This window comes from Talpa occidentalis, unplaced genomic scaffold (genome assembly GCF_014898055.3).
Source record: "Talpa occidentalis isolate TD23 unplaced genomic scaffold, MPIMG_talOcc4v2.1 talOcc4.8, whole genome shotgun sequence".
NCBI lineage: Eukaryota > Metazoa > Chordata > Mammalia > Eulipotyphla > Talpidae > Talpa > Talpa occidentalis.
The window spans coordinates 87,813,266-87,840,992 of NW_023605194.1; the positions used below are offsets into that span (position 1 = coordinate 87,813,266).

A 27,727-nucleotide genomic window follows, 5' to 3' on the forward strand; every position below is an offset into this window, starting at 1 on the left:
GGTCACACAGGAAACCCACTGGGAAAGCTTGATTCAAAGCCAAGAACAGCTTTCCTAAAATATGAGCTGAGCTTTATAACATGTTACGGTAACTGGTAGGGTAAGTGCTTCTTCCAAACTCTCTTGGCTCTTACACCTTTATTGTCCAGATAACTAGTATTTGAGTTCCATGAAGACTCCTAACTTCAGAACAAGTCCAATGTTCAGATGGAAAGCCACACATTTCCTCTATTGACTTATACATACCTACTAATTTTAGGCCATCTGAAAGGAAATTGGGAGGACAAATTTATGTTTTGTCAGTAATTTAATTATTTTATACTTAGTAAGAAATAACTACCAATAATTAACAATCCACTTTAAATACATATATGTGAAACCATTATGCCTCATAGAACTAAAACCAAGTTACCACTACCCCACAAATTGGGCCTTCTTTACTGCTGGGAGTCAGTGATTGAATTGTATGTGAGGTCTGTATAAGATCAATGTAAGAAGAATGAAATTCTCAGATTATGTGGATAAAATCTCAAAGCATAAGCCAAAATTGCCAGGGCATCTACTCAATCCATCAGTCAAAAGCTATAAAATAAGGTTTATGAATTCTCATGATCCTCTAGAAGAATAGAGGTAAGAATGGAGGAGAAATGAGGAGATACAGTACTTGGTTACCACAAAAAGCTGTTCCCTAGAATTTTTGTTATCAAATGTTCACATTTAATTATGTAATAGGAACAGTGCGAATCAACATCTGATATTTTTTTAGGTCCACAAAAGAATAGCCAATTTCATAAACAATGGCTAAAATTTATCAAGCACCTTGGACCCTACAAGTTCATCATTATCTCCACCACAACCCTCTAAATTACCTTTATTTTACTAAGAAAGAAAAATGTGGTCCCCAGAGAATAAGTAACTTTCCCAACATCAAAACTGTTAAGTATTGCGGATGGTCTCACTCATAGCAGGAATCTAGAAAACTTAAATAAGGGACCAGGAAAATGAATAACTATAAGAAAGTGAAAATCAAAATCAACAAAAAACTATGAACCAGAGACACTTTTTGGGGGGTGGGGGGTGGGAGGGGAGGGATTGGGGTCAGAATGGGGGATTGCAATTGTATGGGGAATAAAAAAAATAAAAAAATTAAAAAATAAATATTAAAAATAATAATAATATTAAAAAAAAAAACTGGTAAGTATTGCCACCAAGAGCCCTAACACAGTCAGTGTGGTTTCAAAGATCACACCATGGGTGTACTATCTGTGTTGTCTCCTAGGTCACTTGGTGCTTGTGACATGCCGAGCACGGAGCTCAGTAGCAAGGAAGAGGACAGAGGGCATCCAGAACCCAGAACCTACCAGCTCAAGCAAAACCTGTCCTCTCCCGGGCTTGGGGGTGTCCCTTCCCCTGTCCTCACTGGGCCCTCCCTGTGTACTCTTTTCAAATCACCATATTGTTTGATTCATTTTGTATATCTGTCTTTCTCAGTAGTACATTTTCTAGGCCTAGTAATCTCCATATCACAAATACCTGGCAGAATTTCTGGCTTATACATTGAGTTGAAGAATTTATGTGGATAAATTTATGAAAGTTGTTGACTGGTGTGTCTATCTCATAGACAGTAGTATCATGACAAGTTTATGCCAACTGTAGACCTTAGGAGACTGTTGGGTTTAAATCACAAAGTTCTCTTTTCTCCTAGAAACCTCTGAAATAGTGTGTGTGTGTGTGTGATATCATATATATGATATATATAGTTATATAGTTATATATTACTATATAAGTCCCAGCTTGTAGTTTCAGTCATCTAAGCTCGCCTCAATCAAAACTTGCTTTCTGTTCATCCCCACCTGTTCCTTAATCCATGTGCCTATGCAGACTTCACTAAGATGTCTCCGTGCCTTCTAGCCTGATGTCATCTCTCCCCCTTGGATTCCCTAGTGGTGATATGTTCCTTCCTTCTTTCTTAATATAACTGCCATGTATTATCTGGACATTTATTTTAATCTTCTCAGAGCATAAACTTGAAAAAGTTTGTTTCCTGTATCAGATTTTTGCACCTGGTAATATACACCTACTGAATTGACACTAAGCCATCTACTGTGAAATTTATTGCTGCATAATTATTACAATATTACATGTGTTATGTAATTGTATCTAGAATATTTATGCAATCCCATCTGAAATGTTACCAGTTTAATCATCAGAAACTTAATACTGTCATTATGTATAAGGGACCTGCTAGCTCAGCTTGCCCTGCTAATTTGTAACCATTCTTGGCCCAAAACACTAAGATCTGATTTGAATCCTAGGTTAGTAGATTTCTGTTTTATGACCCAGTTTTTTTTTTAATGCTGTGCTAAATTCTATAATTGGAATCAGAATTATTTTTCAATAGGCGGTATTCTTTTTGAATTCAGTATTTTTTAGAAAAACATTAAGACAAATATCAGTGCAAGATGAGAAAGAACTCTCAGATCCTACCTGGAGTGAGAGAATGCACTCATTCTTACACATTGCAGGGTCAGAAGGTTTCCTCCCATTTCTGAGAAGGTCTCGGTGCCATGAATTCACTGGCTGACATTGGTCCAACTGTTACCTCGCCCGCCCAAGGCTTCCAGAGTGATGACATTATTTGACCTTTGAGTAAACAACGGTGTGGAAACTTGAGTTGTGGATGTCTTGTTATGTTTAAAAAGCCACATGGACTAGGTCTGATGGGAGCAGTACAAAGAGTACACAGGGCTGTGTTGGCTGTCAGTCTAGACATTTCGCTCAATTATAAAAATGTAGTCTTTATATTAAGTGTGATGTTGGACTTTCATAACCCAGAGCACAGATCTGGCTGGATGGAGGCTCACTGGCCCCTCTTGATGACATCCTGGCAAAGGCTGTTGTGAGTGGGAGCCTCCTTTAGAAGCCCATCTGGACCAAGAGGAATCTTTGATTTCATCTGTATTATATGGGGCAGCTACTGTCAGTAAGATCATTCCTTGTGGAGAGGAGCCAGAGAAAGCACTCAGGGCCTAGTGCCCACCGCAGGGCCATGTCCCATTTCAGGCCTCCTTTTGAGTTTGGGGCTGTATGAGTTGGGATTCCATTATTTCATCTTCATCCACTAATTCAATATTTATTAAAGACCCATTATGTGCAAAGGACTCGCATAAAGCAAAGCATGTTCTTAAAATCTAATGTTGAAATACATACTGAGTAGCTGAAGCAGGTACAGATTTCCTACCGGTGATTGTCTGTGTGGATTCATGAGAGTGGTTATCTCTCGGTCCCTGTTACCAGACTTATCTGACCAGATGTGGGTGGAGTCATCATTTTTCTCATGCTCAGATACTTAAATGGTTCTCCTTTACCCTATAATCTCAGAATTTTCTTTTGGGTATAGTAGGGTAGCAACTTAGAAGGTGGTTAGATTTTTTTTTTTAAAGATTTATTTATTTATACAAGCACGGGAGGGTGAGAGAATTCACCAGAGCCAGAGGGGAGAGCAGAGAGGGCAGACTCACAAAGTACATTGCTGAGGGGAGCAGCGGGCAGCAGGAGAGGTCTACGTGCCATGTGGGACCCTCGCCCGGCGGCCGGGGATCGAACTGGCACTGCAGAGACTGCCGGCAGCTTTGCAGCCCAGCAGTCAATCACTACACCACCGGGGAGGCCCAGTGGTTAGATTTTTAAGACTGCCTCAGGAGGAAATCCAGTGTGCTCAAAATGATCCCTGAAAATCTCATAAATTGTAAATAAAGTTCTTGAGCTAGTCTTACAATTAGAATTGCTGGAAAGTGATATTGTGTGTATTGAATATTTCATGAATAGAGCAAGTACAATATATAATAAAAACCACATTTCAACAGTAGACTTTTCATCACACCAATAATTAAATAATTATTAAATAATTTAATTGCACCAATGATTAAACTATTTCCATATCACTAAATATGCTTGAATTTATATAAATTTATTGCTAGTCTTACTCCTTATAATAGCTAGATCTGGAATGTAAGTCCCACGAAGGCAACAATTTTTTCTGGCTTGCTCATGGCTATATCCTCAGAGCCTGGAACAGGAAATTCAATATTTGGTGAATCAATGAGGAGAAAAATTCTGTGCTTCCTGCTGAAATTGTCCCAATATCCTTGCTGACTCCGTGTTCCTTTTCTCTCACCATCTCTATCCTCTCCTTGCTGTAGATGCAATATTCATGAAATGTCTTCTTTTCCCTCCACTCCCAATACACACTTTCCAACTTCTAGGCACCATACAGCTCTCCTTGCCTCCCTGCTTCCTCTCCATCCCCCCAGATGCACATGGAGTCCTGTGGAGCCATTCATAGCACAGGGCACCTGAATCCTGCCTCACACATTCTCATGTCCAGGACTATGTAGTGTGTGGTGTTCTCCCTGCAAAGCTCAGGGCTGCTCAGCTTGTGAAGAAGCTGTAAACAAAGTTTGAATTTCCTGGTCTTCCCCCCATGATTCCCCTTTTTTCAGAAATTCCTTGCAGTTTTAAACACATTGCAGGTCTACCATGGACCATTGCACCTTCTTGCTAAATAGTCATACACCCTAATAACTCAGCAGTGAGGTTAAGCCTGTGCCAGCGTCTGGTTAGACAGGCCTGGAGGGGACAGGGACACCTCTCACTGCTCTCACAACAGACACTTAGTCACCCAGCCAGCAGGAGGGACACTGCTCATAAACCACCTCAGTGAACTTGGTTGGGGGTTGCGGGAAGAAGGAAGGAAGAAGAACCCGGGGGAGGGAGGCAGGAGGGAGCCAGTGCAGGGAGGAAGCCAACCTGAGCAGAAGTGGCAGCCTGCGGTCCCTGGGCCAGAATGCCCAGCAAATCTACTCCTGGGGGTGCTCTGACTTGGCGGGTCCCCTGGCTCCATCCTTCTGGCGTTTTATGCCTCTACCTCCCATTTTTGTTGGGCCAGGTAGGCTGGCTGCTAGGACACCCCCAGTGCTTGGATTATGGGCCCCCCTTCAAGCCCCCCCTGCACCTCAAGTTTTGTACCGACTATGATTCCTTTGGCTGCTGTGACCTGCGAAAGGACCGGCGCATCGCGGCCCGATTCTGGGGGATCATGGACTACTTGGACCTGAGGGGCCAGGAGCTGTGTGGTGGTTACATTAAGGATATCCTTTGCCAGGTAACCCTGCGGGAAGTGAGGAGACTGGCTTACAAGAGTATTGCTAGCCCCTACAGATTTGGGGTGCTGGCCTGATGATCTGGGTTCTGGGGGTGGACTGCTCTTGGGGCTCCCAGCCATTTAGAAGTACTCTGCCAGCTACCTCACTTGCATTTCCAGACAGCACACAGAGTCCAGGGGATGCCAAGTTTGGTTTCCCAAAATGCTGGGGTTCTGCCGGCCCTGCTCTCAGGGTGCAGATGCATGGGACATAGGGACATCCTTCATGGGTGCTCGGTATACCTGCTGCTGGGTCTCCTGCAGAGCCATGAGAACTGGACATAGACACACCAGAGGGACTCACGGTGTGCGTAGAGGGAGTGGTGGCAATTGCCAGGGTGCTGGCCTCCCCTGGGTCATTTGTACCAGGGGGATCTCTGGTGATCATGATGATGGCAGAATAAGGATTGGGGTTCTCCCCAGGGCTCCAAAGCTGAATTAAGCTCTGCAAGCTAGAGTGGCCAGGACTCACAGGTCCTGCTTGTCCTGGCTCCCATTTCCCCGAATCCACATCCCTGGCAGGCATCACCTTAGCTGAGCCAGCCTGAACCTGCGCCAGTGGAGGCTGCTCACACAGACTTTGTGGGAAGAGGTGTTTAAGGGTGCAGGGGAGAGTCAACACTGGGGAGCAGATGGAAGAGGCAGAGGGAGTGTTGGGAGTGAGACACAGGAAGTCTAGCAGACCTTTGAACTGAAACCTCAGAGCACATCACATCAATTACTTGCTCTTAGTTGGGGTGTCAGCCCCAGATTGCCTGCTGCTACCATTCCCAGCCTAGCACCCTGGCTCCCGGCTTTTCCATTTGAACAGCAGAGCCAGGGGCAGAACCAGCCTCCTGGGCGGCATCTCCCAAGCAAGAATCCTCTTCCCTCCACCTCTGTAACACCATCTGAACTGTTTCCTGAAGAATTAACTCTGGGAGAACCATCTGGGCAGAAGCTGGGCTCTTAAGAGTGACACAGAGACTGTTAACTGCTCAGCTCTCCCCTTGTGAAAGCATCGCCTCTCTCCTCCCTTCCCCTTCCCTAGTGGGTGAGGTTTCAGAAAACCAAAATCAGTTTTAGGGATTTGAGGAATAAGAATGAGGTGTGCAGGCCTATTTATTGCAATTTACAAGGCAGTAATCCACAGGGGTTGGTTCTTGGGCCAATGAACTCTATTCTACTCCAAACCATACCCTTTAAACTGACCTCCTCATTTTCCTAATTTCAGTGATTTCTGAATTTTGTTACTACTGGATAAAGTTGTCTTTTCAGAATATTGTATTGTATTCCAAAACTTGCAGCCATTTAGGTTGATCTGAGTAGAAGAGAGTCCTTCTGGCACAGGTACATAAATGATTCCACAATTCACAGTGGCATGGCTCCCCATGTGGCACTTTATATGAGATAAACACAAGTATTTTTCATAAGGAAGAGAAGAAATTATTAGGTGTTTAATATCTGGAAGTGATCCATTTTCTATCTACTGTGACAATTTCATTTTTCAATTGCAAACTATTTTAAATATCTGGGAAAACCCAGAAAATATTAATAATTAGCACAATGGCTCTAACACCTCTTTAACACATGGGGAACTTTGCCAAATTGCTTTAGATTTGAATCAAGAAAATCTTACAGACACAACTTTTATAATAAAGGGAAGAGACAGTGACATTTGCACTTAAAAAAAAAAGATTTATTTATTTATTTATGCATATAAGAACTGGGGTCTTAAGCCAGAGATGTGGGGGGAGAGGATTCACCAGAGACAGAGTGGGGAGCAGAACAGGCAGGTTGACCGAAGTACACTGCTGAGGGGAGCAGTGGGAGAGACAGGAGAGGTCTGCTGCGCCATGTGTATTGCTCCCGGGCCAGCTGGGGATTTAACTCACGCTTCAGCAGCTAGTGACAGCTTAATAATGTGGTCTTTAATCCCTGCGCCACCAGGAAACAAAAAACAATCATTTACTAAAGCTGTATGTTTCCAGGACTAAGCTAAAAATGCTAAAAATCGTAGAAAGACTGTGTGAGATTTGGGTTCTGCCTCCTGGCTTCCGGGAGCATTGTGTGGGTAGAGGATGTGAGTCCTGAAGATGAATTTGACCAGGAATTGGTAACAGAAACTCCAACGTCCTGAGTCTGTCCTGGACTGTTTTCTGTTCTGTGTGCTGGGAAGTTGCATGAGCCTGCGGTGATGGGCCTGTCCACTGCCACTGAATTTTCTTTTATTTCCAGGAGTGCTCACCCTACGCAGCCCACCTGTATGATGCAGAGAACCCGCAGACTCCGCTCCGGAACCTTCCTGGCCTCTGCTTGGGCTACTGCTCTGCCTTCTACTCCAGCTGTCACTCTGCCATCTCCTTGCTGACCAAGGACCATCGCCTCCAGTTAGCCCAAGGAAAAGATGGGGCCCAGTTCTGCCACCTCCTCAACCTTCCCGACAAGGACTACTGCTTCCCTAATGTCCTCAGGAACAACCACCTGAACCGCAACCTAGGTGTGGTGGCCAAGGACCAGCAGGGCTGCCTGCAGTTATGTCTCACCGAGGTGGCCAACGGGCTGAGGAACCCCGTTTCCATGGTCCACGCAGGGGACGGCACCCACCGTTTCTTCGTGGCCGAGCAGGTGGGGATGGTGTGGGTCTACCTGCCCGATGGGAGTCGCCTGGAACAGCCCTTCTTGGACCTCAAGAACATCGTGCTGACCACTCCATGGGTTGGCGATGAGAGAGGCTTCTTGGGGTTGGCTTTTCACCCCAAATTCCGCCACAACCGCAAGTTCTATATTTATTATTCATGCCTGGGCAAGAAGAAGGTAGAGAAGATCCGGATCAGTGAGATGAAGGTTTCTCAGGCTGATCCCAATAAAGCTGACCCAAAATCAGAGAGGTGAGCCAGACCCATGAGAATTTGCAGCTCTGTCCTGTGCCCCCAAATAATGTTGATCAGTCCTCTAAAATGGCACAGGGCAAAGTTCCTTGTTGGTGCTCCTAGCTGGTAATGTTGACAAAGGAATGATTATTGGGTGATTGGTGAGGAGAGCCCCAAATTAGACTCTTAAAAACAATGTTAATTGACATATCACACTATATTTATTTCAGGTGTACAACAAAATGATCTCACACTTGCATGTATTATAAAATGATCACCATCAGTTTAGTGAAAATTCTTCACCTCACATAGCTACACATTTTGCATGTGATGAGAACTTTGACGATCTACTCTCTTAACACCTTTCAAACATATACTACGGTGTTGTTAACTGTAGTCACCATGCTGTATATTACTTCTCATGGATGGTAGCTGCATTCTATAACTGCAGTCTGTACCTTTGGACCACCTTCACCCACCACACACACACACACGCACAACACACACACACACACACACACACACACACCCCTCCAGTCTGTTTTCTGTACCTATTTTGGATTTTGTTTGTTTATACTCTATATGTAAGTGAGATCATATGGTATTTATTTTTTTTTTGCCTGACTTGTTTCACTTGACATAATGTTCTCTGAGTCCATTCATTTTGTCCAAATGGGAATATTTTTTTCTTTTTATGACCTATAAGCCATTGAACATGTGTGTGTATATACACACATGTATATATATACACACACACATATATGGTGTATATATACACACACACGCCATATATGTATGTGTTTGTGTGTATATATAACCTATTATATTTAACAATATATAATTTCACGTGAGTGTGTATAAAATTTTCTTTATGTATCCATCCATCAATGGACACTTATGTTGCTTCTATGTCTTGTTGTTATAAACAACGTTGCAGTGAACATGAGGGTACACATATCTTTTCCAATTAGTGTCTTAAGTCCTTCAGATAAACATCCAGAGTGTAATTGCTAGATTACATGGTAGTTCTATTTTTAAAGTTTTCCATACTGTTTTTCATACTGTTTTCCATAGTGGCTGCATCAATTTACATCCCAGCAGTGCACAAAGTTTCCCATTTCTCCACATCTTTGCCAACACTGCTATTTCTTGCATTATTGATAATCAATATTCTAACAGCCTTAAGGTGATATCTCATTGTGTTTTGATGACGAGTGATGCTTCATATCTTTTCATGTTCCTGTTTGTCACCTGCATTTCATCTTTGGAAAAATATCTATTCAGATCCTCTGCCCAATTTTTTATTTTTATTTTTTAATTTTTAATTTTTTTAAAGATTTATTTATTCATTTATACAAGAACTGGGGTACAGGTCAGAAGTGTGGGAGGGTGAGAGAATTCACCAGAGACAGATCGGGGAGCAGAACAGGCAGACCGACCGAAGACACTGCTGAGGTTAGCAGTTGGCGAGACAAGAGAGGTCTGCCTTGCCATGTGGGAATCTCCCTGGCCGGCGGGGAATCGAACCAGTGCTGCAGATGCTGCAGACACCTTCACAGTGCAGTGCTCAACTGCTGCGCCACGGGGGAGGCCCCTGTCCAATTTTTTAAAGATTTTTTTTATTTTTTGCTTTTCAGTTGTATGAGTTCTATTTGAACGTTAGATATTAAAGGTATCAGATATATGATTTGCAAATGTTTTCTCCCATTTAATAGGTTGCCTTTTCATTTTGTGAGTGGTTTCCTTTGCCATGCAGAAGCATTTTAGTTTGATGTAGTTCTGCTTGTTTTCATTGCCTTCAACAAATAGGTTGTCAAATTAAAAAACTCCTTGCTAAGATTGCTATCAAGGAGCTTACCATCCATGTTTTCTTCTAGGAATTTTATGGTTTCAGGTCTTACATCCAAGTTTTAGATCAATTTTGAATAAGGCTAAGATGATTGCTTCCCTGACCATGTCCACAGCTCATGAAGTTGTCATATGAAAGAAAAATGACCCATCAAAGAGCCATATCAGGAAACTAGATGTCTCAGAGCCCCAAACCTACCTGCTTTGTGATTCTTGGGAGCTCTGAAGCAGGTGTTGGTGGTGGAGGATGTGGTTTCAACTTGCATTGAAGGCTAATTCATGGCTTCTTTTTCCTTCCAGGGTCATCTTGGAGATAGATGAACCAGCCTCAAATCATAATGGCGGTCAGCTTCTTTTTGGCCTGGATGGTTACATGTACATATTCACGGGGGATGGAGGACAGGCTGGGGATCCCTTTGGCAAGTTTGGAAATGCTCAAAACAAGTAAGCTGGATGGAGGTGGGACCCTGTCCCTGGAGGGTGAGCCCTGGTGAAATGTTTTCACTGCAGTAGAGCCTCTGGAGGGTCAAACCCAAAATACCTACTTCAAGATGTAGCGCTCTCCACTGAGGCATCTGGGAGAGGACATTTGGTTTCCTGTCCTATAAATTTCAGGCATAGCGCATTTTGGTAATTAGTGTTATGGATGTTCAATGTAACTTTCAGAATGCTGTGTAGAGATGAATTCAATAGTACACCAACATCTGATTATGCAATTCAAATGAACTCAACAATATTCCTGGGCACTGTGTTCTGCACACTGAGGACTTGTGAGAAGTCAGTTAATAAGAGTCAGTGTGCACTGGTGCTTCCTGTGTATCAGGTGCTTTTTTAAATATCTTAAGTGTGTTTGAAAATGCAATTCTGGCAACCACAAGAGCAAGAATTTTTTTTTATTTGGTTATTTAAAGACGCTTTGGAAGCATAGCTTCCCACCTCTGTATGTGGATATACCTCACTGCACACACCACTGAAGTTCTAACACCATTCTCACTATCAAATTGACTCCTTTACACTCTCCTTCCACCCCTTTCATCTTCCCACCCTATTTTCCAGAGTCTAAGACTTATTTTTGTTGTATTTTGTTAGCTCATTTGCTTTGGTTATTTGTATTACATATATGAGAGAAACCAGCTGGTTATTGTCTTTTGTTTTCTGACTTACTTTGTTTAGCATAATCACTTTAAGTTCTATCCACATTGTTGCAAAAAGCAAGCTCCATCTTTTTAATAGGTGTGTACTATTCCATTGTATATATATACCACAACTTTTTCCTTCACATCCTCACCTGCACTTGTTTGCAATCTTTATGACAAACTCCATTCTCATGGGTGTGTGGTAATATCTCATTGTGGTTTTGATTTGCATTTTCCTAATAGTAAGTGAAGTTGAGCATATTTTCATATGCCCATTGATCATCTTTGCATCTTCTTTGGAGAAGTGTCTATTTGGGTCTTCTGCCCTTTTTTTGGATTGGTTGGTTGTTACTGCTGTTGAGTTGTATGAGATCTTTATATCTCATACTTTGAATATTAACCTCTTGTTGAAGAATTTTTTAAAATCTATTTTGTTAATTGATGTATCCCGGCACCTAGGACAGTGCCTGTCACAATGGAGTGACTCCATAAACCCTTATGAATGAAGGAACTCCAGCAATGGCAGGTATATATTCATGACCATTTACAGACAAGATAGAGGCAGAGAGGAGTTAAACAGTCTGTCCAAGGTCATACAAGGAAGTAGAGAACAAAAATTAAAACTCGGACTCTCTGGGCCTCTTTGGTGGCACAGGGGTTAAGACGCAACCTATGAAGCTCTCCACAGCCACTGCAGCATGAGTTCGATTCCGCCTGTCTGCCAGGGAGCAATCCACATGGCACAGCAGACCTCTCCTGACTTGCCCGCTGCCCCCCTCAGCAGTGTATTTCGTCAGTCTGCCTGTTCTGTTCCCCGCTCTGTCTCTGGTGAATCCTCTCACCACCCACACCTCTGGACTGTGCCCCAGTTCTTGTATGCATAAATAAATAAATCTTTAAAAAACAAACCTCAGACTATCTGGTGTGAGAGACCAGTGACAGGGGTTAGCTGAATGAAAGTCCCATGACCCTCCTGCCCTTTGCACCCAGCAAACATTTGACTCTCATTTTTCCTAATGACAAATATATTAAGGTTGATAATAATAAAGAGCTAACATCTGTCCAGTGCCAAATGTGTGTCAGGAACTGCATATCCTGCTCTCACACAAACACCCACTGACTCCTGCATCACAAGCACACTGCAAGGAAATGTTACTCTTCCTAGCTTACAAGTGAGGAAACTGAGGCCCAGAGACCACAGCAATTGGCAGAGCCTCTCAAAAGCCTCTGTTCTATTGACCACATTGCTATGTGAGGAAGAACAGAAGCTTCCTTCTTTTAAAAATTCATAATGTTAGGCCGACCCTGAGAGAAAACATCCCGTCATAAAAATAAAATATTGAACCTAAAATTTGCTCAGGATCACATGGAAAGGACCACATCAAACATTTGCTCTTTGAGCCAAAAATTGGGAAGTCTTTTTTTTTTTTTTGTAACAGCTCTTTTTTTTTTTTTTAAGATTTATTTATTTATGCAAGTACTGGGTAGAGTAAGATGCGCAGGAGGGTGAGAGAATTCACCAGAGCCAGAGGGGAGAGCAGAACAGGCAGAGTGATGAAATACACTGCTGAAGGGAGCAGCGGGCAGCAGGAGAGGTCTGCGCGCCATGTGGGACCCTCGCCAGTGGCCAGGGATCAAACCGGCTCTGCAGAGGCTGTGGGTAGCTTCACAGTCCAGCGTCCAACCGCTGTGCCACCAGGGGAGGCCCAAAAATTGGGAAGTCTTAACCCGGTGTGTGTGTTTGTGTGTCTGTGTGTAATCTATATCTATCTATTTAAACAAATAGATAGGACCATCTATTTGTTTGTCTGTCTGTCTATCTAGTCATATCTCCCTGTGGCAATCCCAGTAGTTTTGTGGCCTTTTCTATCAGTAGGTTTTCCTTTGCAGACTCCTCTGGTCCTGTGCTTGTTTTAAAATTCATTTCCTTTTAATCTTATTTTATTCAGGTAAGAATACTTAACTTGAGATCCACTGTTTTAATTTTTTCTTAGTGTACACAATGCAATATTGCTAATTCTAGGGAAGTGTCTTAGAGCCCACTGCTGGAACTCATTCATTCATCTTGCATGTAAATGGCCAACATACCTACACACAAAGATGCTCCATGTCGCTGATATCAGGCCACTGCAAGATGAAATCTCAGTGAGACACCACCTCATAGCAGTTCGATGACTCTTATCAAAATAACAAAAGATAACAGATGTTGACAGGATGTGGAGAAATTTGAGTCCTTGTATATCAATTGGAAGGAAAGCAAAATAGTGCTGCTTCCTTGGAAAACAGTGTAGAGATTCCTCCAAACACTAAAGCTAGAGCTAGTGCATGATCCAACAATCCCACTTCTGACGGTCTCTCCTGTGTGTGTTTCTTTCTTTCTTTCAGAAGTTCCCTGCTGGGAAAAGTGTTAAGGATCGATGTGAACGGTGGCTCCGGTGGCAGGCGGTACCGAGTGCCCCCGGACAATCCCTTTGCTGCTGAGCCCGGGGCTCACCCCGCTGTTTATGCCTATGGGGTCAGGAACATGTGGCGCTGTGCTGTGGACCGAGGGGATCCCGTTACGCACCAGGGCCGGGGTCGGATATTCTGTGGGGATGTGGGACAGAACAGATTTGAAGAAATCGACATCATTGTTAAGGGTGGGAACTATGGCTGGAGGGCAAAGGAAGGGTTTGGATGTTACGACAGAAAACTTTGCCACAACGCATCTCTGGGTAAGTAAGAAGCTATCCGGGTGGTTTCGTGAATGAGTGAGAGAGCTGGGGTGACAGTGGGGGAGCAAGATCTGCACCAGGCATCCTATATCTCTGAGTCCCATGGAATATGCTCTGAGTAACCCTGAAGCCACTGGCACCAGACACACCTGGAGATTGCTGACCTTGTGAACTTGAGTCTTGGGTGGAGAAGGGAGGAGGATTGACCTGGGAATCTATATATATATTTTTAAAGATTTATTTATTTATGTATACAAGAACCGGGGTACAGACCAGATGCGTGGGAGGGTGAGAGGATTCACCAGAGCCAGAGGGGGGAACAGAACAGGCAGACTGATGAAATACACTGCTGAGGGGAGCAGCGGGCGAGACAGGAGAGGTCTGCGCGCCATGTGGGACCCTCACCAGCAGCCGGGGATTGAACCGGCGCTGCAGAGGCTGCGGGCAGCTTTGCAGCCCAGCGCTTAACCGCTGCACCACCAGGAGAGGCCCTAGGAATCTATATTTTAAATAAGTTACCCATATGAATTTTAGAAAATATTTCTGAAACCACTGGCAGAAAAAAATGAGTGGCTGTGTGTTTTTATTTGTGTCCCAATTGGCACAGCCTGCTGAAATGATATCCCTTCTCTAGTCGAGTAATAATAGTACAGTCCTTAAATATCATAATCAAGGTGTACTCTGGGTGCATCATATCACTCTTGCTTGGTCTGTTTTCTCCTCTGAGTTGCACAGGGGCCTTACAGAGCTTCATATGACAACAGGTCCTTCTATAATGTCTTTTCATTCATTGTCATTTTGTTATAACATTGATGAGGAGGAAAACATAAAAAATAATCCCAGTGGACCTTGAACAAAAACCACGTTATCTGAGGACATGCTTTTGTTTTATGTTGTTTCACTTAGTGGTGCAGCATCCAAGAACCTATCGACCAAGTTAAATGAGAACTTGTGCTAATTCTGTTTTCCAGATTCTTTTTTTTTAAAGATTTATTTATTTATGCATACAAGAACTGGGTTACAGGCCAGAAGTGTGTGTGTGTGTGTGTGTGTGTGTGTGTGTGTGTGTGGTGGGGGGTGGGGGGAGTGAGAGGATTCACCAAAGACAGAGTGGGGAACAGAACAGGTGGACTGACTGAAATACACTTCTGAGGGGAGCAGCGGGCAAGTCAGGAGAGGTCTGCTGTGCCATGTGGGTTTCTCCCTAGCCAGGGATTGAACTCCCACTGCAGTGGCTGTGGATAGCTTCATAGGTTGCGTCTTAACCCTTGTGCCACTAGGGAGGCCCTGTTTTCCAGATTCTTAAACCTGAGTATTTGTCATGTCAACCTAGGGGAAGCTTAGCATTGTGTGTGTCTAGGTTACTGGTTCATTGGTGGGGGAACTTTCAGCTTCCTCTCTGCTTCCATGGGCCATCAGATGGGAAACTCACTGTTATCATGTCTGGTCTCTGATCCAAGATTCACCCAGCTGCCCGTGCTCTGCAAAAACAAGATGGAGTGCTCTCTACTCCATCAGACAGCTATATTAAAATGCCTCCTTCTTGGAAAACATCATGCATCTTCAGAGAGAAGGAAGAGTTTTTCAGAGTGAACCATGTAAAATCTGTCCTTACATGATGTCCTTAGGTAGTCACTACCAAATCCCCTAGAAGTCCTTCCCGCTGAATCTATTTCTGTGACTGCCTTTTCTCAGCAGCCTGAGGCACTTACATTGTACCTGATGCTCTGAATCAAAGCAAAAAAGATAAAAATATAAGTCCCCTTCTTCCTCTGCAAAGCTGTCAGTTTTTAGCCACCTTACTAATTTCTTTGCTTGTTTCTGGACAGATGACATTCTGCCCATCTATGCCTATGGCCATGAAGTGGGGAAGTCAGTCACAGGAGGATACGTCTACCGTGGCTGTGAATCCCCAAATCTCAATGGCCTCTACATCTTTGGGGACTTCATGAGTGGGTAAGGAAGGTTTGATGTTCCCTCTCTCCTTTTTTTTGAACATTTCTGTTTAGGTTTAAATTGCATGTGGTGAAATGCAATCTCTTAAGAGCGCAGTTGGGTAAAGCTTACAAATATTTGCACTTGTATTGTCACTGGTCATATCAAGAGGCCTGCATTTCCATTAATCTGGCAGGTTTTTTCTGACTTATTGCCAGTTATTACCAGGCCTTTCACACATATACATACACATACACACCAGCAAAGATAACCACTCACATCACAAATTAGTTTTGCTTCTGATTACACATTAGTGGGATTATATATAGCCATATTTGTGTGTGTGTGTGTGTGTGACTTCTTTCTTTCTGTGTCTGTGAAATTCATCAATGGTATTGCATTTAATAGTAGTCTGTCTCTTTTATTACTTTGTAATATATAATTGCTTCCATAATTTACTCATTTATTTATACTCATTTATTTATACATTTATTTATACTCATATATTTATAGTTTTGGGATGTTGTGAATAAAGCTGCTACAAAGTATTGTAATCTTAGGAAGCTGGTCTTGTGTGGTTAAGTATTTCATAGTATTTGAAGAAACTAAGTTTTGTGAGATTAAGTTTTTCAGAGTATATGAAGCTATTGTCAATGTCATATTGTTAAACTTCAATTTTGAATTGATAACATGGAGATACATTGTATTTTGAGCTTATTTGGGCAATCTTGCTGAAGGCCTTATTAGTTCTATTGAGTTGGGGTTTTTTTAGATTCTATTGGATTCCCTATAGAGTAGAAGATAATTTTGTCTATGAATGTATTTTTACTTCTACTGAATTGGAGACCTTTTTTTTTTTAAAGATTTATTTATTTATATAAGCAGTGGGTACAGTCAGAAGCATGGGAGGGTGAGAGAATTCACTAGAGCCAGAGGGGAGAGCAGAGTAGGCAGACTGATGAAGTACACTACTGAGGGGAGCAGCGGGCAGCAGGAGAGGTCTGCGCACCTTGTGGGACCCTTGCCTGGTGGCCAGGGATCGAACCAGCGCTGCAGAGGCTGCGGGCAGCTTCGCAACCCAGCACTCAACCGCTGCGCCACTGGGGAGGCCTTGGAGACCTTATTTTCTTAATGACTTATTGTTTCATCTTAAATCTTTAATACAGGGCTGGATAGAAGAGGGAGCAAGTGCTCACCCCTTTACTAGCGGGTTGAAGTGAGCAGTAGGTGACCTTCATGTTCCCTGAGCAGGTTAGGGAGGTTTTCTTCTAGTCCTAGCTTGCTGGGAGGTAGGGATGTGGTGTTTTGTCAAATGCCTCTTTGCATCTAATGAGTGAATTGTGTGTGTGTGTTTATGTTTAGTCTGTTAAAGTTGTGAATTGCATTGAGTGATTTTTTTCAAAAATATCATTGAAGTAATCTTACATTCCTAGGATAAACACTTGGTTAGAATCTATTCTCCTTTCAATATATTGATTTTATTTGCTGACGTGTCATTTAGAATTTTTGCGCCTATGTTTATAAAGGGCTAGTGAGTAGTGGTATAGAATATCTTTGTACCAGTTATGTTGGTGGTATATTATGTAACCTTTGCAGTGCTTGCCTATGTCAGTTCTGTTACTATTCTCCATTTACACAGGATGGAATTGAAGTTTAGTGATTTTGGGCAACTAACCAAGGGCCACACAGCAAATTAAAATTAGATTTGTCTTTTGCCAGGGTGCAACCTTATGGAGAATCAGATTCCTTTTTATAAAAAAGGAACTTCCCTCTCTGTGTCAAAGGCGTGACCAAATTATCTCTAAGGCAACTTTTTGATTCATGGGAGATTCTAGTTCTCAACAATTCCCTGATTCTAGGAGGAAGAATATCTGACAGGATGGAAATTTGGATTTCAGTAATAAAAGGTTTTGTTTTTCATCTAGTCAACTTATGGCTTTGCAGGAAGATAAGAAAACCAAGAAATGGAAGAAGCAGAACATTTGTCTGGGCAACACTAAGTCCTGTGCCTTCCCAGGGCTGACCAGCACCTACAGCAAGTTTGTCATTTCCTTTGCAGAAGATGAAGCAGGTAACACGAGTTCGAGTTTATTCTATTTCTGCTTAGTGGAACTTTAGTAACCACAGACACAGGTGTGATGTGATATTATTGCTACTGTTATTACTTAACTACTAACTGCCACATCTACTATTGGCACTATCATTTCATCATCTTTTATAATGTGCTGGGTACTGTTCTAAGCACTTTACATTTTGAAATGTATTTCATAACCTCCTCACCCTTACTATATAATTACTATGCCCATTTCACCAACGAAGAAGCAGAATGAACACACCAGCCTTTCCCTCTTGGACACTTTACTGCATGGGACAAAGTGAGGTTTACACTTGGGTCTCCTCAGCCCTTTGCCTATAACGGAGGCTCATGTGCTCCTTCCAACCTGGCTTTACTAAAATCTGTGGTCAGAGGCACACAGGTAGGATGCGGGTTGTCAGCCCTCTGTGGCTGCTGGGAGGGACAGCACGTGGGGTCATCAGCCATCTGCCTGTCTTGCTCACTCTGCCCAGAGTTTGTGAAGTCACTATGTGGAGGGGGGACAGGGACTTTCTTTCCTGAGAGAGCTGAGAAAAGGGCAACCAGCCTGCAGCTACATTGCAGCAACTCAGTAGAATATGAGGCATGAGCTCAGGGCATCAGCAGAGGAAGGTGTGTATGCAGCTGTGAGGGGTGGGGGGCTGACTTAGCTGTAATAGAGTTCCCTAAATTTTATAATGGAAATTAAAAATATTAACACACTTATAAAGATGTTAAAATTAAGCCATGTCTGACAATGAAAAGGCTGCTTATGGAATATGCTAATGTTAAACTCTACTTACTAAGGTTTTCCCCAAAAAGATGAATGGAAACTTCAATTGTTTTTCTGATTTGATTGTTGTGACCTCGAAGATGGTTTTACATAAGCACTAAATAATAACAAAAAAGCTTTAGAATAAAACAATGGCTTCTACTCCACATGCATCCACCCCTCAGCCATTGTCCTCCTGAACAGGGAAGTAGAAAAACAGTCACATGCCAGGAATTCAGTCCACCATTTTTAAGGCTCTACCATGCACACTGAGTTCAGAGAATGGATTTTAATTTCAGTTTTACATTAGTTAAATGTCCTTTTGAAAGATGAAATTTTGTTTGCTTCTATGAAAGCGAGGGCAGTTCCTGTGATCTTGGCATTTGGTGCTGGATCCAGTCATGCTTAGAAGCAAGGGAGAGAATCAGAAAGTCTCTCAGGCCCATTCTGGATCAGGATTCCCCACAAGTGTAAGCCAGGGCTCTGGAGATTTCTTACCCACTTGGCTTCTTTTCACTCGGGGCCGTGGGGTTGCTGTACAAGGACCTCTACTAGAACGAGACATAAAGCAGTCCAGTCAGCACCTGAGCTTTTCCTCCAGGTCAGCCTGTGCATGGAGAGTCTGAGTGTTTTATAGGAGCTGAGGCTATTTTGAAAATCCAAGCATCCTTAGTAGAGAAAAGCCTACGTGGGTTCCAAATTGGGAGACTAAACATAAAGAGGCAGAGAAACCGCATCCTGGCAGGGTGTTGCTCAGTGGAAAGCTGAGGATGTGAAGGCCACAGGCCATGGTGGGGTCTCTCCTCCTCAGGAGTCTCTGAGCCTGGCGCTTCAGGAAGGCTGGGTGTCCTCCCAGGCTGGGTCCCCACCCCAAGGTTGGAACCCCCACCCCAAGGTTGGAGCAGGCTTGCCTGCTCAGGAACATCTGGCTGCTGCCTTCTGTGGCTTGCTCCTTTTCAGAGGCCACAGAAGCCCCAGCTTGGGAAGTTTGGGCTGCTGTGTCCAGAGACATCTTGCTGGAGAAAACAGGAGGTTTTTGAAGACCAGCCAGTACATCTGGCAAACAAAATGTGTCCTTGGCTGAATTTGGGGCTGAGGACTTGCCAAGGTGATCCCAAGCCACAGTGCGCCCAAGGGCGGCCTACGCCTGGGAGGCAGTACTTGAGGCAAATTCTTTTCCTGCAGAGTTGCTTGCTTTGTGTTTTTGTGCAGTGATTCAGATGTTCTGCTCTTGTCATGGGCCTGAGTCTTAGTTCATTATGTTATGATCAGTCACAAGCTTTATTTTTCCTTTTTTAAGATTATATCTTTTTTTTTTTTCCTTCAGATAACATTGGTTTATGACACTGTATATGATTCAGAGGTATAGGATCACACCTCTTCAGGTGTCTGACACCACACCACCCATACAAACAAAGCACCCACAGTCCATTTGGGCCCTTTTCCCCTTTGCTGCCCTCCCTCTTCTCCCCAGTTCCAAGCTTTTTAAATAAGCCATTTTCAGCTCACCCAGAGCACTGCCCCAACTATTGCTACAACTTCTCCCTTGAGTTTTTGTAATATAAATAAATCACCTTGGAATGAGCGGTTGGCCATGACTGGTTTGATGGGGGTATGTTTCTGAAGCACAGTCTCAAGAGGACCAGTTGAAATTATAATGCTGACAGAGCATTTACATTTGGGTAATTTTTTTTTTTTTTACTTGACATATTGTGGGGTATTTTTGGCCCTAAAATATATTTAAAAAGTTGGTTGGACACCACAGATGAAATTCTTCCCCAGCATTGGTTCCCCCTAAAATATACTGGGAGGTCTGTGGCACAGTCAAGGTCAAGACATGCAGGTCACATCAGTGGGTCAGGTGTAGCCAGAGGGAATGTGCCTCCAGCTCGGTGTCTCAGCCCCTCCCGAGTTAATAGCCTTTTCCTATTCCTTAGGGGAGCTCTACTTCCTGGCCACCTCTTACCCCAGTGCCTACGCCCCACAGGGATCTATTTACAAATTGGTCGACCCATCGAGGTGAGGTTTGGTCTCTTTTTCCTCTCATGTACATTTTCATTAGTCCTTATCTCTATGGCAGGTCATAAAAAAGCCCTCACTGCCTAATGAAGTGAATCTATGCTATAGATGCGAAACAGGCAGATATGTTTAGAGCAATGTGTCTGTAGGAATTATGGGTATTTGGGACATGGTTTCTGCATTGGAAATGAGGATTTTGAGCCTTTTCAGAATGACTATTGTAGGCCTGTAGCTTCTGGTTTCATCCTCCCCTCTCTTTCCTTCTGCAACCCCCCTGCAATATGCTTCTGGAAACTTGTCTGAGATCATCTGGCTATGGGTGCACTTCCGACCACCTAGGTAAGTACAGCTGCCCTGACCCCAGGGTGTGAGCTACATCTCAAGTCCTTTGGCAAATTTTCATCAACAGGTTTCTCAGGGTCCCCAGCTAACACTTTCCAGACTTCAGTGGCATCCCCTGAATGGGGGCACCCCTCAGTGGGTCCCATATTGTTTACTGTTTACTTCTGCTCTCTGCCCTCCTCTCCTAGGGCCTAAGCAGGCAGACCGCAGCATACCTTCCCACAGGCAGGGTGTTTGGTGTGTGGTCATTCCTGCACCTAGGAGGGCTCTGGATAGGTCTTGGGACTCTTGCCCAAAGCAAGAATCTCCCCATGAACCAGATTGCAGAGACATTGGTAGAGGAAAACTTCCCTAGGAGGTATACATTACCCACTTTTGGCTGGCGATGCTCAGCAGACATTATGCTGACAGGACTCAGGGCTCTGAGTTCAGAGCTTCTCAGCAGGCTGTGCTCCGGCCTCTGCTGGCTGCCCAGAGGTGAATCTCAGCTGCCTCTGTGCTAAGGGAAAGGCACAAACCCAGGTCTCTGAAATGCTTCAGGGGGTTGAGAAAACTTGGGTGGGCAGTTCTGCTCTTTGTACTAACAGGAGTCCCTGGGAAACCCTTTTTTTCTTTCTTTTGACAGTTTCCTGATTTGTTTGGGAATAATTTACCCCCCTTTATCACCTGGGCAGTCATGAGAAGTCAAGCAAAGCATCTGTAGAGCCTGAGCCACAGATAAGACACCCTTACTCACCCCTCTTTATCTCAAGTGGACATTTATGAGTAATTACCACGCACACTCGGTCAATGCTGACCCAACCCAAGGAGGCAGGTTAACACCCTCAAATACCCACAGAGCCTTGCTAAGTTATATGATTTGCCCAAGGAATGGCTAGTGAGGATTGCTGAGGATAGGAACTTATTTCTCTTAGTGGATCAAAGTCATTTCAGTCCCACCCATCCATTCAATTCTGATTACGTTGACTTGTACAGACATGCTATGTAGCTTCTGCTGCACTGGGTTCATTCAACTTCTGTTCTGCTTTCTTAGCCCCTTTTTACACTAAATGCCCATTCCAGCTTTCTGTGGAGCAATTGATTTACTTATGTGTGATTTTCCTGTACCTCCTTCCATCTTTTTCTCCTGTTTTTTCTTTAAAGTCTGGAGCCTGGGTTTGAACCTTTGTTACAAGGCAAGGAGAGGGGTACCCCAAACCCCCAAACCTGCCTGCTCTAAATGGGTTCTGCCATCTGCCACATCAACACAAAACATATGAGACTTTAATGAAAAGGAACTTTAATACAATTAATAAACAATACAGGAAAGGTAAAGAATATAGTTTCTAAATCAAGCACCCAAAGTTACCCGTCCCCTCGTGGGTAAAAGTCCACCCAAGCAGGATTGGCCCAGAACAAGGCCCCAAAGCCTGCCACAAGTCTAAAGCATCGGGGACCAACAGAAAAGGGTCAGAAACAATCAGACAAGTCTGGAAGGAAAAGAGCAACATCAAAATCAAGACAAAAACTGCCTTTGTCACCTCCCCACAGGTCTCTCACCCACATCTGTGTCACCCAGTCCACGACCAAAAGGCAAGCGGAGTTCCTTCACGTGTCTCTCAGCTCCATGTGCCTCCTCCAGGTCTCCTTCTGGCTCCCCATCCTGCTTCCTCCTTTCCTCAGTCTCCTCTGCAGCTTCTTCTCTCCCTACTCAGCTACACCCTCCTTTTGGGTGGGGCAGGAACCCTGGACCTCCCTGTTATACCTTGACTTTGTTGTTGACTAAGTAGGTGCCTGTGTGTGTTTTTCTTAACCTCTGTGTGCTTTATTTTACCCTCTGTACCTACTTCATAGTGTGATTATGAGGATTCAGTGAGTTATATTTAGAAAGCATTAGAACAATACAAGTACTACCCAAGTGTTTGTTAAACACAACTGGCTTTTTTTCACCTGGGTTGGAGGTGATGGTGTTTGTATCTCCAAAGTCCCTTTTATTTCGCTAGATGTGTAACAGGGTGGTCCCCAGGAAAGGGGGAGGTTCCAGCTTCCCTGCCCCACCCAAGGGAGGGTGGAGCTGAACAGGAGGAGGAGAAGCTGCAGAAGAGACTGAGGAAGGAAGCAGGATGGAGCCAGGAGACCTGGAGGAGGCGCATGGAGCCTAGAGACACGTGAAGAAACTGCACTTGTCTTTTGGTCGTGGACTGGGTGACGACCAGATGTGGCTGAGACCCGTGGGGAGGTGACCATGGCAGCTTTTATCTTGATGTTGATTTTGCTCTTTTCCTTCTGGGCTTGTCCGGTTGTTTGTGACCCTTTTCTGTGGGTCCCCACTGGAAGATGCTTTAGACTTGGGGCAGGCTTTGGGGCCTTGTTCTGGGCCAATCCCATATGGATGGACTTTTACCCACGAGGGGACGGGTAACTCTGGATGCTTCATTTAGAAACTAGACTAGAAACTAGAAACTAGACTCTTTGCCTTACCTGTATTGTTTCCTAGTTTTATTAAAGTTCCTTCCCATTAAAGTCTCCTATGTTTTGTGTTGATGCGGCAGATGGCAGAACCCATGTAGAATAGGCAGGTTTGCGGGGTTTGGGCTGCCCCTCTCCCTGTCCTATAACAGATGCACTAGGGGATAATTGCAGTTTAAGGATTAGTGTATGGGGGCCTCCCCTGGTGGCGTAGGTGGTTGAGCGCAGTACTGTGAAGCTATCCGCAGCCCCTGCAGCGCTGATTCCATCCCAGCGCAAGGGTCCCACATGGCACTGCAGACCTCTCCTGTCATGCCCGCTGCTCCCCTCAGCAGTGTATTTCAGTCTGCCTGTTCTGTTCCCTGCTCTGTCTCTGGTGAATCCTCTCACCCTCCCACACATCTGGCCTATACCTCAGTTTTTGTATAAACAAACAAACAAACAAACAAACAAATAAATAAATAAATCTTTTAAAAAAAAGGATTAGTGTAGGGTAGGGAGAGAGGCTGGCATTACCCAGTGGGTCTGCTGTGAGTTAGGGGAACCAAATAAGACATCAGTGTAAAAAATAATAACAGTACAAAACACAACAAAGCAAAAACAGACAATTATAAACCAGAGACATCCTGCAGGGGAGGAGGAGGGAGAGGGATCAGAGAAAGGGAGGGAGGAGCACAGGAGACTGTGGTGATGGTGCACGGGTGCCTTGGGGAAGGAAATTCTATGGGGACTCAACCTGAGAGGGTGGGGGGAAGCAAATATTGTTCAAAAATGAACAATGATGTAAAAAATAAAAAGAAGATAAAAAAATATAAAGGGAATCACCACCACCACTATCATCACAAACATCATCACTACCACCATCCCCACCACCATCATCTACTGAATATTTGTTACATGCCAGGCACTGTTCTAAGTGGTTCTCTTATTCTCATCTAAAAAATCTTTTAAAGTGATATATTCATTCATTCATTTACCAGTGTCAGGTACACTGCTCTCATTTAATCCTCATCATTTCCCTTTGAAGACTGGTCCTATTACTTTTTTTTGTTTTAAGATGTGGAAATAGACTTAGCAACATTTACTTGCCTGTAGCCCCCAGGATTTGAACCCAGTTCACACCCCAACCCACTCACTGCACTGTCCGCCAAGAGCTTGTGGTGTCTTTGTCCTTTTCCTCTCCACCAGAGCTCACTGCATGTGTCACATTTCCTGCTGCATCTGTTCCATTCCCTCAGATAAGGGAGTTTGAACCCAATTCATGCAAATGTGTGCCTTCTAGTGACCTTGATTTCCTGGTACATTTTGGAGTCTTGCATCCTCTTTGTCTGTTTTCAGGAGAGCACCCCCAGGCAAGTGCAGATACAAACCAGCACCTGTGAAAATCAAGAGTAGGCGGGTCCAGTTCAGACCACTTACCAGTGAGTCCATCTTTGTCTTACTCTCAGGGACTTGGTCACCAACCCAGAGGCCAGCAGGTGCTCTCTGAAAGCTCCCTATTGTCCTCCCAGGGTGGGGTGGTAGTTCCTCCCTTCAGACTTACAAGGGTAGCTCATTCTCTGCATGCCTGAGTGAGTGGAGCCATTAATTTCCAGTGGGCTGTTGTCCCTATTCATTCATTCATTTGGCACTTACTTTATATCAGGCACTGTACTTAGCCCTGGGGACACAGCATTAACCTAACCTTTAGGAGTTCAGAATCAAACAGGAGTGGGGTGAGTGGTGCAGGCAAACAGAAAAATAAATATTGGGATTCTGTTATAACAGACTCTCCAGGGGACTGGGAGGGCCCTGGGGGTAGGTTGGAGGGTAAAGAGAAACTTGAGGAGGGATAATATCATCAGGGAATCCCTCCAGAGCAAAGCCCTGGAGTGGTGATATTAAAAGACTAGTATAGTTAGTGAAAGAAATTTAAACAATTTAATTTCAAAAGAACGTATATTAAAGAGTCCCCACCCCCCCAGCCCCAGCCCCAGCTCTGCAGTCACAAGTATCCTGGGTGGTGCTGGTGCTTCCCTTCTAGTATTTGGCAGTTTATTTCTCACCAAATAAACACTTATTTCCCAGAGACGGTCTTGGACGTGCTAAAGGAGCAATCTGAGGGAGTAGCCAGAAGACTCTCCAATGCTTCCAGTGCACACCCAGCTGGGTCTCAGAGGGGCTCCTCAAGGAGGTCGGCCTCTCCCACAGGCAGCAGGAGAAGGTTTCGAGGTCCAGGTATGAAGACCACCAGGCCATGGTCCCCAGGCCCCCAGGGCCAGAAGAAGACCCTGAAAAACCGGAGCAGCCAGAGGAGCCAGGCCACACACCCGGGGCGAGCTGGCCGGAGTCTCCCTTTGCCTGCTCTGCCCAAGTGGCTGATCAAGGAGCACAGGGGAGGAGACTCACCCTGTCTTGAGGAAGCTGCTATTGAGCTTGGACTTTAGAAGTACAGGAAGGCCAGGTGATTGTCACAGGCTGAGAGAATCTGACTGGAGCTGGTTTGCTAGTTCTTTCCACGGGAACTTCATTGTTTTGGGTGTGCCTTATCTGCTTCTGCTGTGGGGTGGGGGGGGGTGAGGAAGGGGGTTGGGGGTAGGGAACCACCTGACCCGTGCACCCAGCTCATGCTGTGCACTGGTCTGCAAACCTGCTTGCAATCCCACTGCATATGCCTTTTGTTTTGCAAATGCCTGGGATCTAAGGCAATAAATGAACAGTTGCTCAAACACCTTTGATCTCCTGGATGTTTATCTGGCATTAGGAAACCTGGCTGCTTCCCCAAACTTTGCCTAAGAACTATATTTCACTCCTGTGCCTCATCCCAGGTCTAATAAGAGGCAGATAGGGACAGGTTTCCAAGGAAAGCCCTCTCAAATGGTCATTTCCTGTTCCCGGACTGGATCAGGGCTGCTCTGTATTCCTGTGCCTGCAGTTTTGTCTTCTTAGTAGATGGCATGATCTATATTTTGTATTCTTGTTATGAACCAAGTTTATGTACATCACCTGAAACATCATCACATTTTGAGTACTTGTTTTATGCCAAGTTTATAGTCATAACCTGAAGCCTCCAAACCTTGCCTCTTACATGCTGCCATAGGATTCCTTGAAGATGAGGACAGTGAGGCTTCTGAGATCAAGTGACTTGCCCCAGAGGGCAGCATCCAGGAAACAGGGAGCCTTTCTACTGGACTTGAACCAGTGTGCCTCTGCTTCCCAGGAGAGGCTGAAGTGAGGCTTGGTGGCTTTTAATCAAACATTTGAGGAATAAAAAAGCTAAGGGAGGAAATGAGTGTCTTTGTGAAGTTCTCAAATCCTGCAAACCATTCAAATAGTAGAGGCAAGTTGATTTAAGAACAAAAGCATGAAATACCAGGTCTGGTGGGAATTTTAGAGGTCATGTGATCTTGGGGTAGGGGATAAACTCTGGACAGATTTTTTCAGACTTCCAAAACAGGTTCCACTGTTTTCTCTAGCACTCTCCATGTTACCTGATCCTAATCTAAAAACAGCCAGGCTCTCCTCAGTTCTCTTTCTGCAAAACATTGGTCATTTTCTGAAGGTCATTTTTGGATCATCTTTTGGTCTTCTTCCTCTGCCCTTTCTCATGGTTTTTTGGTTTTCTTTACCTTTGTAACTGGAAGGAAGCCTCTGGAATGGAAATGAACTTCAGGGTCTGGCCAACCCTGATATTTTACACTTTGAGCTTCTTCTCAAATGAAGATATCAGCATAAAGGTGGACAGGATTACATCCTGTATCATTTTGTTGAAATATGGTTGAAAATTGGAGCTCAGTTTTGGGAAATTGGATCTAGTCTCTGGATCAAATTATGTCAGCTCATTCTGCCTCATTTGTCTAACACAATCTTTCTTCAAAGATAATGTGGCATAAAGAGGCTCTGGCTTGGAAGTACATTGAGCCGTGGGAGAAATCCATCAAATGCAAGATGTTCTGAACACAGAAATAGAGCAGGAACCTAGTGGTCTGGGAAAGTGGATGGTACCCCTGAAATGTTGGTGAGCGGGTACGGAGACAGGGTTGCTTCCCTGGTAAATTGGCTTTATTTTCTGGAGGACAGTTGGCCACCCCATGCAAGCTTTCAGGAAGGGCCTGGGACTACAAGAGAACAATCACTGAGGTCAGAGCAAAGCCAAAATGTATTCAGCTTCCTGAGAGTCTTGAGTGAGTGAGGGAAAGTTCAGAAAAATCCACACAGGCTTGTGTACACTCTTTTAAAGAGACCAGTGGGAGAAGGGAAAATGGATATAGGACTAGAATGCCACAAAGTATTTTCTTAGTAAACCTGTTACTTGATGACCAAGTCACCCAGAGTAAGCAGTTTGGGTAGGAAATGATTTGAGGGTCCTGAAATGGTTCTGCAGAAAGGTATTCAGGGTCTGCGA

At 44.2% G+C, this 27,727-nt stretch overlaps 1 protein-coding gene across 1 annotated transcript; it reads left to right on the forward strand.

Annotated features, from left to right (window-relative positions):
• The first annotated feature begins 4,846 nt into the window (after positions 1-4,846).
• HHIPL2 (HHIP like 2) lies at positions 4,847-25,862 on the forward strand. Its single transcript, XM_037497737.1, has 9 exons — positions 4,847-5,164; positions 7,421-8,073; positions 10,204-10,347; positions 13,425-13,753; positions 15,583-15,709; positions 17,614-17,759; positions 20,472-20,553; positions 24,682-24,764; positions 25,411-25,862. Exons 1-9 carry the CDS (start codon positions 4,847-4,849, stop codon positions 25,767-25,769), a joined length of 2,241 nt encoding a protein of 746 aa, XP_037353634.1. The 3' UTR covers positions 25,770-25,862.
• The last annotated feature ends 1,865 nt before the right edge of the window (positions 25,863-27,727 follow it).

Bases quoted from the DNA above. Each gene is read 5' to 3' on its own strand.
- HHIPL2 (XM_037497737.1), top strand. From the start codon at position 4,847: ATGCCCAGCAAATCTACTCCTGGGGGTGCTCTGACTTGGCGGGTCCCC. The intron at 17,760-20,471 runs GTAACACGAGTT...CCTATTCCTTAG, and splicing joins CTTTGCAGAAGATGAAGCAG to GGGAGCTCTACTTCCTGGCC. The intron at 20,554-24,681 runs GTGAGGTTTGGT...GTCTGTTTTCAG, and splicing joins AAATTGGTCGACCCATCGAG to GAGAGCACCCCCAGGCAAGT.